Genomic DNA, 13,599 nt, shown 5'->3' on the forward strand with positions numbered 1-13,599 from the left:
CATTTTTTTGGTAAAACTTTTGAGCAGATAGGGTCCAGTTGAAGGCTTTTAAAGTGTCTAATGGTGCAATCCCATGGCTGTTAGACAGCGGCTAGGTGGCCACAGGATTGGTCAGTTTCAAGGAACCACCTCCTCATCCCCTTGTCCCCGCACTCCATGCTTGTAAGAGCACACAGAGTGGGGGGAAAGGGGGGGCGTTCCCGGGGGCTGGGTGGGGAGTTCATAAGTGCCGGTACAACACTTCCTGTGTGTTGTCCGGCCTCCCCACTAAGTGCTCCAATGTCCTGTGGCTAGATGGCAGAAATCGGCAGGAGATGATCCCTTCCGCGCTCCTCCCACCGTGCATTGGATAGGTGGTCACCTCCAAGTTCAGACATGGACAACTATCCCCATAGGATTGCTCCCTAAGGATATAATAGAGAGCAGGGATTTAGTAGAGTTGTTATGATAGTCAGTGTTTAAGAACCGTCAGATAGCATCAGCCATCTGATGGCCTGGCATGAACCCCATTTGATTCATATGGATATACTGCATGAATTGATTCAGTCATTTGGCATCTTGGTTAGCAATGCGATTGGGTGGTAGAACTGTGATAGTTTTCAGTCTTTACCATCCTTAGGAATGACTACCAACCTTGCTCTTTTCCAAGATTCTAGAATCCTGAAGCCCCCTAGGATTTCATTAAAGAGAGTTATGAGATATGGTGAGACTGAAGTGGTAAAAGCTTTATAGAATTCCCCTGTAAAACCATCAATATCAGGGAATTTGCCCAAGTTCAGGCATTTAATAGAGTTTGTGACCTCTTGTACTGTTATAGGTTGGTTGAACCTTGATCTGTGTTCAGCCTCAATTGTTTTTATATCTAAGTAATCTATGAAGGTATAGCTGAGAGATTAGGACAGGGTTCCCCAATGCAGCGCCTGTGGGGACTTCCAATGGTACCCATGAAGCACTCCACTCCCTGTCCCTTCAAAATTTTATATTTAATAAAAAAAACTTGAAAAACATTAGAGCACCAGGTTCTCCTTGCTGTTCCTGAACCTGCTTCAGATCAGCTGTTCAGTGTGCAAAAAGAGAAGGAAAGAGTTGTTTCCTGGCTCACCTATCCACACAGACTTTTTAGTCCAGCGGACAGCAGGCTGAACTTTGCTTGTCATCATTCATTCATTCATTCATTTTACTGTTCTTATATGATTTTGAGGTGCTGAATCCAATTCCAAAGAGTCCCAACCTGTTAACCTTGGGGAAATTTCACAATATTACATTTCACATCGCATAAGGTTTTTACACTGTTCTTATATAATTTTGATTATTGTTCTTATAAAAATATAGTTTTGTGATTTCCTTCAGCTATGCGCAGTATAGGTCCTACTACTTGAAAACTATGCAAAAACTTGATCAAGAACTATTTATGAAGTTCATGGAAGATGAACACATAGTCAAGCACAAGAAATAACATTTGGAATGGGCTATGGACCGATCAGTTTATCCAGCAGGGCTCTTCTTATGTTTTTATGTTCTCTAGCCTTACTTTATTTGAGGTCCTAGCAAGTAGCTCCATTCCCTTGTTTCCAAATTCATAATAATTGTGTTGTAGATCGATTAGGGAAGATCGTATCTTGCCAATTTCAAGAGCTTTAAGTTCTGCCTGTTTAGCCACTAGATCTGCATGTTTTTTTGCTTCCCATCTGTTTGTGTTCATCAAACAGGGCTCTTTTCTCATTTTTTAGAGAGGGAGCCCTCCTGAATGAACAGCCCCCACATGACAGCCTTCAGTGTGCCCCACAGAAGGTTGGTGGAATCTGTGGCAGGTCAATTGTGCATAAAAAACTGGTATACTCTCAACAATTTTCTCTTTGAAGGGCTGTCTTGTGAGCAAGCTTGGATTCAATCTTCACATAAATGTTTTGCTGTAGGCGATATCCATGCTTAAAATCAATACATGGGAGCATAATCAGAGATACTGATCAGGCCTATGATGGCATCAGTTACAGTTGCCAAGAGATCGGCTGATACCAAGAGGAGATCTCTTCATGACTATTGTGAAGATAGGCCTGACTACGCCTTGTAAGAGGTTTGGTTCAGGTGAGGTGCCTGATGGGACTGAGTGAGCATGTGTGTCTGTCTGACCATGAGAAGGTAATGGTAACCTGCTCATAAGCAAGAAATTCCTATCCACCAAAGTAACTCATCCCTAAAGATAAGAAGGCCGCTGTGCTGATAACTCTGTTGCTCAGTACTAATGGCTTTCTGAGCATGTGTAGTGTGTTTTCTTTGTTCTCCAACTTTCAGTCTGTATAAATACATACTGTTTTCTTTTTTTTTTGGAGAAAGACACAGTTTCGTCTGTCTCTCCCACGGCCGTGATGTGCTTGAATAAATTTCTGACTGTTCAGCCTAACCTGCCTTGGATATTTCTTTAACAATTTGGTGCTGTGACTCAGATCCCAAACGCTGAGGAGAATCGAATCAATTTGGACCACCATTCACTGGACATCTCAGAAGTGCGCACCAAGGTAAGAGCCCTTTGGAAATCTCTAAGTCTGGAATTCAGTGTGAGGCTGCCCGTGGGACGATTCTGCCTTGGCTGATGGGATACCGCCTTTAAAGAGAAAGTCAGTAATTTAAGCGCTCGGTGAGTTTTTGTTTTTGTTAGTGTTTTGGGGTTAGAGGTCTGTGGGATATGGCATCAGGTGAATGGGAATTGCCTTGTATGAATTGAGGAAAAAAACAGAACAAGAGTTGCCTGGTATGAATTGAGGTAAAAAGCACCAGGGCAAATTATAGTCGCTGGAACTTTTGTGTGAGTGAGTTTTCCTTCTTCCCTCCATGGTATTAGCTGGCCGACAAGGCAAAGACCTCCTGAATAAATCATTCCTGAATGAACAGAGATAAAGTGAGTGATCCAACCTTTCCTTCACTTCCTGCCATGGTATGCGCTCCCTTGAGTGTGAGTGACTGATGGTGCCTCCAATTCAGTGAGAGCTGGTCTCTGGCTGTACCTTGGAATTTGGCAGTGCCTTTCATTTCTTGCAGCCTGTGGAGACCTCCTGATTGTTTTCCTGTGCGCTCCTGTGTGAATTGAGGATGGGTAGGATTCTTCCAGAGAAATTCCATAGCCCCAAAAGGGACGCCTTCAATGTACATGTACAGGAATTACGGACCTAAGACTTGCAAGTTTTGGACAAATAGAACTTGAGCCATTCAAACAATTTCCCTTCACTGGGACCTTTGATTTGGACAGAATTGTGCATTTAAAGGGAGCCTTGAAATCTCAAGGTCCAGGGTGGCACAGGGTTAATGAGACTGCATTCTTTGACTGATATGTTGAGACGTCAAAAAGGTCACCTAAGTCCCGGGGAGCGGAGTCTTAAGGACTCCCAAGAAAAACTGAAAGACCAGAACAAATTTTGAAACATCAGAAAAGCCACAGAAATTAAGAGAAACAGTGATCACTTCTTAAAATCCTGATTGGGCTAGCATGAACCAACTCATACGAGTTATTTTGTCCCAAGAAGTGCACACGAGATTAAAGGAACAAGCAAATTGGCCAAATCAAGAACCAGCTGCTTTTAATACTTTTGACCAAGCGTGCATCAGACGCCTAAGAATAATCCCTGAAATTTGTCTGCAGAAAACTGCAGAAAGCTAAAAAAAAAAAAAACAAACAAATCAAAAGTGAGACTAGAGCAGATTATATGGATCGTCTAAAGACATTTTTGAAAAACATTCTAGCATTGCTGCCATTTTTTTGTAGCCAAAGTTAAGCATAAGAAAATAAGTGTCCCCACTGGCCTGGTCAGCAGATGGAAACACTTTACATATCCCCCTCATCCTCAGAACTTCTAAGACAGCTGAGAGGTTTGTAACTTCATCAACACTCGTTTCTTTCTATTGACCAGAGACTTTTTTTGGTGTAAACTTAGTTGTACTATTTTTGCTCCCTGACAGAGTATATTTAGATATTCCTAAGCCACTTCCCTGGTCTTCCAAAGTTGAATCCACTTCCACTGCTCCAAAACAAGCACTGTTCTAAAACAACCTGGGCTTCCTGATTATTCCATTCACTCTTACGTTATGAAAAAAATTATTGTGCTCTTAGTGTGCTTACCTAAAAGCATGGAAATAAGAACTAGTGATATACTACAGTACTTTCCTTGATTCTGCAGCTGCTGCCCAGGCCTCTGAAAATATTGTGTTAAATTCTCCTTTAACTCTCTGGGTACCTCACTCAGTAGCAGCTCTTCTACTTAAAACAAAGACTGCACCTATCTCAATCACGCCTCTTCAGGTATGAAATTTTGCTTCTCTCTAGCATTTGTATTACAGTGCAATGTTGTTCCACCCTAAATCCTGCTTCTTTGCTGCCTGATCCTTCTGAAAGTATCCCTTATGTTTGTTTAGAAGTGGCTGAAGACTTAGCAAAGCCATGTCCAGACATGTCAGATGAGCCACTAATGTAAATAGGTTTTGTCAAATAAATACTTAAGAGATGTGCTGTCTGTACTTCTCATGCTGTAATAGAATAAAATCTTTTGCCTAACTGTACTTCTGCTCAAGTGGCAGAATTTTTTGCCTTCGCTAGAGCTACTGCCTTATTCCTTTCAGCAATAAACGAGTTTCCCGTGACGACTTTTGAAGATGTTGCACAACTCCAAAATCAGGCTGAAATGTTGAAAAAGAAAAGTGGAGAGCGGCTGGCTGTTCTCAGTACACTGACCATTTGTGGCGCTCCCCGGACAGCCGCCTGGTAGTGCCCATGGTCCTTCTTCCCCACCTTGTAGTAACAGATAAGAAGGGTAGAAGCAATTGAGTCAATCCCCTAAGGGGTGAAGGCGCCACAATGATTGAGATCAAGCAAGTTGCATAAATGTGAATAATGTGTTTAATGTACTCAGTAACTTTGGTTTTGCTTTTGCTTTTAGAGAAAATGTCTTTATATGTGTATTTGTGCCTATTGTTCCTGCCATGTGAGAGTCTGAGCCTTTTACTCCTCTTAGGCAGCAATCCTATGGCTGCTAGACAGCAGCTAGACGGCCATAGGGTATGTTGTTTTCTGGGAACCGACGTCAGAGCCCACACTCTTGAGGTTGGTTCCCGGAGAACTGACCTCCCCCCACTTCCGCGCTGCCTCAAAGGCAGCGCGGAGCAGCCCCATCCTCTGCACTTGCAAGAGGAGAATGGAGTGGCTGAAAAGGAGCGTGTCTGGGGGCCTTCGTGGGTGGGGAGGGCAGAAATGCGTGTACACAACCTATGTGTCATACAGCAGCCTCTCCCCCGCGCAGCCCTCCTGCAGCTAGACGGCTGCAATCAGCTGTCTAGCCAAAAATCAGGGCAGGAGAAGTGCGGAGGGAATGATCCCCTCCATGCTTCTCCTGCCCTGCTTTGGATAGACAGTCGCCTCCGAGTTTGGAGGCGGCCACCTATCTGGATAGGATTGCGCCCTTAGTCATCAAATGCCTGTCCTTTGAGTCTGCTAGATAGATTGTCCCATATGCCACCTAAAAGCTACAATAGCAGCAGTTTCTCCCGTGTAAAAATCAAGATGCAATGACTGTGTGTGACTGGCAATGGAGAGTGAGCATTGGCTGAAGATCATCTGTATGGTCATGTATTGGCTAATGTGTTTGAGTATGTATTGTAGCCTAGGATCAACCTTCTGTGTGTACCAGTAAATGTTACTTCACAAAGAAGGAAATGCAAGCTAAACTGAATGTTTGTTGAGGGTTGCTGCATTTGCTAGAATGATGCTGTCAAGATGAGAATGAGATTTTAAAGTAGTCTAAGGAAGTGTAAACTTTTATTGAAAGCCACTAGTGTACACTGAAGCAACAGTGCATTTGAAATCCTATGTGTTGTGCATTGTCCCGTTATTGTGTTAGTTATTATTTACTTGCTTTGTCTTTTCGCTTTGTCTTTAGGCTAGCAAGCTTAATGATATGATTTGTTTTAATTGTTTAATAAACAACTGCATATAGAATTTGTGAGAATTCAAGGGGTGTGTATTAGATTTGGTTTCAGAGGAATGGCAAGCAGTCAGGTGTGAATTTGCCCACAATCATATGCAGTAATAATGCAGTAATCAATAGCACAAGTATGCTGCTTTGCTACAAAGCTGGCAATTTTCATAATTTTAGAGTGTTTTCATGGCTGTATTCACATACGGTGAAAGCCACGCTTTTTGCTACCAACAGAAGGTGAAAACAATGCACCGTAATCACTCTTCACACTGTGTACCTTCTAACTGATAAGGAATGCTTCTTTCTGTACTGCGAGAAACTTATTTTGCTGCCAAAAGGGAAAAGCCTTGGTGAAGGAGATCCAGCAGTGTGTATACTTTCTGACAGTTTTCAATCTTAGTGAGACTTGTTCTATAAAATCCTGAGTGAATTAGCCTGGTACCTGTTCTCGTCTTGAAAGAGGGAAAAGGTGCACTACCTGTTCAGATAACCAGCCCCGAAATATGGAAACCAGAGTGAATGAACTGAGAGTTAAGAGACATATAAGTTCTCTTTAAACATACAAATAGATTTCATTCAGATGAAGAAATGTTGTTCTTTTAAATATGTATTAACAGTTGTGTGTACAAAGCTCTGCAAATTCAACAGCATTTCCAGTGCCCCTACCATCCCCAGCCAGCAGGGCTGGTAGAAAAAAAAGAATGGAGTTTTAAAGAACAAATTAGCCAAAATCTATGCTGAAACTGGACTTAAATGGTGTGATGCTCTAACTTTGGCCCTGCTGAGCATGTGTGCCATTTGCACTGACAGACTGGACTCAGTCCCCATGAGATCCTTATAGGAAGACCCATGAGACTCCCATCTTCAGCACCTATTAAAGAACATCTTACTGACTTGCATTTAAGTGATGAGACTTAAATGAACTATTTAGGTGAACTATTGCCAAACATTAATGAAGTGTGTGAAGGCTTTCCATTCACAGGCTTAAAAAAGGCACAACCTGTAACCTAGAGATTGAGTCTACATCAAAGTCCATCAGAAGAAGTCTTCCTTTGAGCCTCACTGGAAAAGACCCCATCAGATGTTGTTGACCACCCACACCACCACGAAGCTGCAAAGACAGCCTACCTGGATCCCTGCATCCCACTGTAAGAAAGTATTGCCCCCTGGAGACAATGTACCCCAGAACCAGACAATGCTGGATATGCCCTAAAACAGAGCTCATCAGCCCTTTGAGTCATTTTGGACCCCAAAGAGAAGAACATCTCTGGTTGCCATTGTGGTACTGGCTTGTTACCCTTTTTCCTGCTATTGTGTGAAATCTTCTTAGACTTCTGGCACTTTGGCCTCCTCTGGATTACAAAATAGCCACCTCTAAAAGACCAGTAGAGAGCCAAGCACTTGCTGGCAAGTTGAGCATAAGCCTAGCAGCAAGCCTAGCTCCTGTTAGTGGAGAAAGATTTGTCTCAGCATCCACCAGAGACACATTCTCATGATGTGGTCCACCTGCATCCTGCTCCTGCTTGACATCTTTTGTTGCATGAAAGCAAAGAACACTTTCCTGAAAGTAGTGAACCAGATTCCAGTTGACTTAAATATATCCAACTGCTAGATCTGCAGCCATGTGCCAGTCCATGCCCATAGAGGCACACCAGTGATCCAAATCCCACTATATCAGACTAAGGGCGCAATCCTATCGGGGTAGGCAGCTGCCTCCAAACTCGGAGGTGACTCCCTATCCAATGCAAGGCAGGAGAAGCGTGGAGGGGATCGTCCCCTCCGGGCTTCAGCCACCCTGCATTTATGGCTAGACAGCCGATTTTGGTTGAAGAAATCAAGAAATGTAAGAAAAGAAGAGAAAGAGAAATAAAGAGATTGAACAACTGATAACAATACAAGCATAGATAGTGAGCCTGATAGGCTCAAAGGCGGGATTGTGAAGGTAGGCCTGACTAGTCCTTGTAAGTAGTTTGGTTCAGGTGAGGTGCCTGATGGGATTGAGTGAGTGTGTGTATCTGTCTGACCATGAGAAGGTAATTGTAACTTGCTCATAAGCAAGAAATTCCTATCCACCAAAGTAACTCATCCCTAAAGATAAGAAGGCCGCTGTGCTGATAACAGTGTTGCTCAGTACTAATGGCTTTCTGAGCATGCATAGTATGTTTTCTTTGTTCTCCAACTTTCGGTCTGTATAAATGTATCCTGTTTTCTTTCTTTTTTGGAGAGAGCAAAAAAAGCATTATCAGGAGAGGAGTGAGGTGAACCTCATACTGGGAATATCTGCTCCCAGTAATCCCAGCGGGGGGTGCTGGGAGTAAGTTGGGAGTTAAAAAGAAATGCCTAAGGCTGCAGTTATACTTACCTGGGAATAAGCCCCACTGAACTCAATGGGACTTACTTTAAAGTATACACATGTAGGATTGCATGTAGGAGACTTAGGAAACCCAGAGAGAATAATCACCTAGTGTACGCAGGATGCAATCTACCAAAGCCTCTTAAAAACCATCGCCGAGCACAAGCAGAAATCATAAAGGCAAGAGAAGCAGGACCTTCCCTTGGCAACGCTTTAGTTATATACTCTAATACCCTCTGCCCAGGGCTGTCATTGAAAAGTGTTCAGAAACTTCCACTGGTTCAAAATATGGTAGCTAGATTTTTAACCAAGGCCGGGTTTTTGGAGCATGCAACTCCTATGCCAGCCTTCCCCAACTTGGTGCCAATCCAGAGCCAATGTGGTGTAATGGCTAGAGTGTTGGACTGGGAGTCGGGAGATCCAGGTTCTAGTCCCCACTTGGCCATGGAAGCTCACTGGGTGACGTTGGGCCAGTCACAGACTCTCAGCCCAACCCACCTCACAGGGTTGTTGTTGTGAGGATAAAATGGAGGAGGAGGAGGATTATGTATGCCGCCTCGGGTTCCTTAAGGAGGAAAAAAGCTGGGATATAAATGTAATAAATAAATAAAAGATGTTTTTGATTTCAACTCCCATCAGACCAAGCCAGCATAGCCAATGGTCAGGAATCCTGGGAGTTATCGTCCAAAACATCTGGAGGCACCAGGTTGGGGAAGGGTATCCCATGCTATATCAACTGACTGACTCCCAGTTCTTTTCTGAGCCCAAAATGCTGGATGTTACCATTTAAATCCTGCAGGGCTTGGGACCCTCTCTGCTGTGGCATCATGCCTATGGACGCTCTGCCACAAGTGGGTCAGACTGACTACCTTGTTAATGACATTTAGATGCCAGGCAAAAGAAGTTTCTGTTTCAGCACACCTCAGACTTGATTAGCTCTTGCATATTTTCCTCCTGACTTTTTGTTTCTCCTGACTTTTTTTTAATGCTGCTGTTCATTTGCTGTGCTGCTGGTTTCTTTATATGCTTTTTGAAACATATGGAATGGCTGTTTCCATTGTTTCACAGTCTTGAGTGTCTTAGCATGAAGAAACGGTGGATCAATGCAAGCTTTCCAGTTCAGATCCAAAGCATTCACAGCACATGAACCTGTTCCTTTTAACTTCTGCACAGGGGAGATCACCAGATCCTTTGCACAGAGGATATCACCATGCACTGTACCTCAGCATCTGCCAATTCATCAGCAGTTTATGGAGTAGCTGCCAGAAGCCAAGGAACTGGCTGGATAGTTGCAATCACTACGAGAAATTCAGCTCCCACCCTCATCCCCCAGTTTCTTGGCCCTTATTGCCTGTAAGACAATCAGGCCAAAATGGTGCCATGACCGTAGAAGGCACAAGTAACAAAATTTCCCTTTTATTCAAATATTAGAGGAAAACCAGGATCTACACCAACCTTCTCCAACCTGGTGCCTTCCAGATGTTTTGACTACAACCCCCAGCATTCCTGGCCATTGGCCATGCTGGCTGGGGCTGATGGGAGTTGAAAGTCCAAAACATCTGGCAGTCCAAAAGCAGGCTGGGGAAGGCTGATCTACACTCTACACCTAGCAATCTTATGCCACCTTGGATCCTTGGCCCACAGTCCCCCAGCTCACAAATCCTTCCTTGCATATCTACTTCCTTCTTGTCAATAGTGCACAGCCCCTCCTGTTTTACCTCTGCCCTCCTTTCTCCAGATCTGTCTCTCCACCACCAGTGGTTTCCCTTGGGTCAACGTTGTCCCATTTCCTTTAGGCAGCCTCTCTTGGCCAGCCTACCTACAATGTCCATCTCCCTCCATGCCAGAGCACACTGTCCTTTCTGACCTTAAGCCCTGTGAGGTTTCTTCAGACCCTCACTCCTCAATTTCCCATCTCCTCTGCATACAGCCCGGCAGCACTGTTCCCTAGACAGCTTCGAATGTTCATGAGCTAGAATGTTCACACCAGCTAAGTAGCCTTCCTCAAGCATTCATCAAAGAGGACTTTAGTGGCTTGGAGGTTGCCCTCCCCTGCAGTAATCTGGCTTGTGGAGTTTGCCCATTCAGCTCCCTCTACAGGCTCCTCCCCTCCACAAGCTCCATCCCCTGCCCTGGAGGCTACAGAGTGGGTGGCTTTGTGAGGAGGTGGGGAAGAGGATCTTTGATAGGAGATAAGGAGTCACCTATGTGCTGTGTCCTCTCTCAATGGAAAGTGTGTGGGATGAGGGGAATCTCCTTACTATCTCTGATCCGTGATGAGAGGTAAGAAGGGTACTGGAGGAGCGGCAGCTTCACTTGCCCTGTGTCCTCTCCCCAATGGGAGAAGGTGTGGGGCAGGCAAAGCAGAATCACCTCATGAGGGCCTTCTCTGATGGGAGAAGACCCATATGCAGCAAAGCCAGTTTCCATCAGATCGCCAGAAGGATCACCCTGTTGTCTGCATCAGTATGAATGTATAAATTAGCACTAGGGACAAATGCTTAGGGGAGAGTAGAACAGCATTCAGTCCTGTTTTGAACAATTGCTGTGCTCCACAAGAGACTTGCAGGATACAAAAACTTTCTACTGGAATGAGCTATAGTAAATCCCTCTATTTTACTGCTTTACTTCTTTGAAGAAGGGAGGGGGGGAGTCTCCAGCATAATACACACGCCAGCACTTTATGAGAACAGAAGATTGCACAAGCCAGCCTGCAAGAGTAGTCAATTTAAGTACCATCATATTCCCATTAATATTAGAGCAAGACCAAGATCAGGCTGTGCGGAAGTGTTAAGACATGGCTTGCTACAATTTAAGCCTTAGGCATTTAGTCTCCCTATTCTAGAAGGACAATAACGACAACACCACTTCTGCAGCTCCATTTTTGGCAAGAATTTCTTCGGACAGTGCAGGAAGAGATTATTAAAACATACTTAGAAAACGCAATCTGTAATTGAAAAATTCAGTTCCAAAGGTACAGAAGTAGTTGTGAGAAGTTTCTTGGCTGCTACAGATTCTTCTATGACCAAACAGATATATCAGTCTTGTGAAAACCCAGCCTCCCCTGTTCCTAATTATTTCTGAAGTCTGGTTGGTAGTGCTATGTTATATCGTAAGATACCTACCAATCCTAAGTATCACTGTATACACACACAGGCACCACCTCCTCCAACATTTCAAGTGAAGGGGAGGCAGGGATTTTTAACCTCTTGATAAGCCAAGTGTTTGCAGTGCAAGAGCACTGTTTGCAGTTTGCAAGAGCACACCCAAGCTCAAATGAAACAATACCGAGTGGAAAGTGCATGATTGCGAAATAACAATACCCGAAGTAATGATTTCTGTTCTGTGGCAACATACAAAGGGGAACAGAACATTGCTCCCTTCTAAGATAGTATTCTCCACATCCCTCAAAAGTTAAGAAGTGTTCAATACCCTATAAAGTACTCCCAACCTTCATGATCAGAGAGGAAGCCGGATTTGCCACTATACAAGCATGACTGTGGGATAAAAGCACTACTCAAAGCAGCTGCAGCTCAAGTTTTATACCAGCCACAAGCCTGTAACAAAGCTACACATCCTCCCTTGGACAAAAGAGGACAGGAACACAGGATTTGCACTGGATGGTGGGGAGCAAGCTAAATGACAGTTCAGTGGTGCTTAATCCCCAAAACCTGCAGCTGGGAGTCAAAACTCAAAATACATACTCACTGCCACCTTACAGAGAATATATTTTCAAATTGCCATGTCATCATATGTGAATGTTTTAAAGGTGCCGTTACACACATTTCCCAGATGAAAATCTGTGCTTCCCCCCTCCACCCCTGTTCCAGAATATCAGCAACCAGGACTTGAGTACCAGGATCTAGCACCTGTGTACATATATGTACATGCCGAGGAAGCACGTTTGGCACATGGGTTGTATCCCATCTTAGCCTAATATAAGTCCCATTCATTTCAATGGGTCTACTCTAAGGAAGAAGCAGTGACAGATTTTATTTTCTTGGGCTCCAAGATCACCGCAGACGGTGACTGTAGCCATGAAATTAAAAGACGCTTGCTCCTTGGGAGGAAAGCTATGGCAAACCTAGACAGCATAGTAAGAAGCAGAGACATCACCTTGCTGACAAACGTCCGTCTAATCAAAGCTATGGTTTTCCCAGTAGTAACGTATGGCTGTGAGAGCTGGACAATAAGGAAGGCTGAGTGCCGAAGAATGGATGCTTTCGAACTGTGGTGCTGGAGAAGACTCTTATGAGTCCCCTGGACTGCAAGGAGGTCCAATCAGTCCATCCTAAAGGAAAACAACCCTGAGTGCTCATTGGAAGGACAGATACTGAAGCTGAAACTCCAATATTTTGGCCACCTAATGCGAAGAGAAAACTCCCTGGAAAAGACCCTGATGCTGGGAAAGACTGAAGGCAAAAGGAGAAGGGGACGGCAGAGGATGAGATGGCTAGATAGCATCACCGATGCAATGAATATGAACCTGAGCACACTCCGGGAGAGAGCGCAGGACAGGAAGGCCTGGCGTGCTGTGGTCCATGGGGTCACGAAGAGTCGGACCCGACTGAACGACTGAACAACAACGAACACTCTAAGGAAGCCTAACACTGGATACAACCCTTGGGCTCCAGCACGTGCGCGCCACTTTCGAACACTTGTTGATGAAACCAGACTCTGGGCTTTTAACGGTTGGCAGGCAGGCAGCAGGTGCAGCTTCCCCGTATTTCCCCGCCAGAAGAAAGTGCCCCGCATCTACTGAATTGCAATCCTGCCCATAAAGAAGGGGTGGCTACCCAACACGGACCCACACAGGTGTCAAGGGGCGGAGAAACACGCTGCCCGCCGCCCCAAAGGGGGAAGCGACCCCCCCCCCCTCGACTGTCTTAAGGGGCTTCCGAGCGAGCGCAAACCGTTTCCCAGACAACGCAGAGGCAGCCTCTTCCGGCGAGCGCGGCCGCTCTTGCCCCTCACGAAGCAGCCCCGTCACCACCCGAGGCGCCCCCGACCCCGACGGGCAAGAGGCACCCACCGAGTACATAGGGGGGCCTCGCCGGGCGGCCGCCACTGCCGTCGCCATCGTCGCCAGCTGCTCCTGCCGGTGACCGGCTGCAGTCACTCCGCCCTAGCTGGCTCCCTCCGCCGGGGACCGGCAGCGCCCATTAACCCGCCCCTACTCGTCCGTCTCCTCGCCTCCCTGCTCTTCGAGCCAAGCCCGAGCGAGAGAGTCAGCCAGCCGCGGGGGAAGGGCGGAAGTGCCCTGTGGGCGCCGCCATCTTGGTGGGG

General features: G+C 45.3%; 1 protein-coding gene across 10 annotated transcripts in view; it reads right to left on the reverse strand.

The window, feature by feature from the left end:
• Positions 1 to 13,599, reverse strand: part of GNPAT (glyceronephosphate O-acyltransferase) — a 49,179-nt gene that overhangs the window by 35,023 nt on the left and 557 nt on the right. For 8 of the 10 annotated variants that reach the window (XR_014786766.1, XR_014786765.1, XM_084828103.1 and 5 more), the window contains exon 1: positions 13,346 to 13,540. The exons of the other annotated variants lie outside the window; for them this stretch is intronic. Coding sequence is in view for 6 of the 8 variants with exons in the window: in XM_084828103.1 (XP_084684229.1) it covers positions 13,346 to 13,393 (48 nt within the window). In the remaining 2 variants the exon portion in view is untranslated. Of the gene's footprint in view, positions 1 to 13,345; positions 13,541 to 13,599 lie in introns of those variants that run through there. 10 annotated transcript variants of the gene reach the window in all.

Source organism: Heloderma suspectum, chromosome 1 (assembly GCF_057233095.1).
Source record: "Heloderma suspectum isolate Gila_16-S chromosome 1, 16-S_ref, whole genome shotgun sequence".
Classification (NCBI taxonomy): Eukaryota; Metazoa; Chordata; class Lepidosauria; order Squamata; family Helodermatidae; genus Heloderma; species Heloderma suspectum.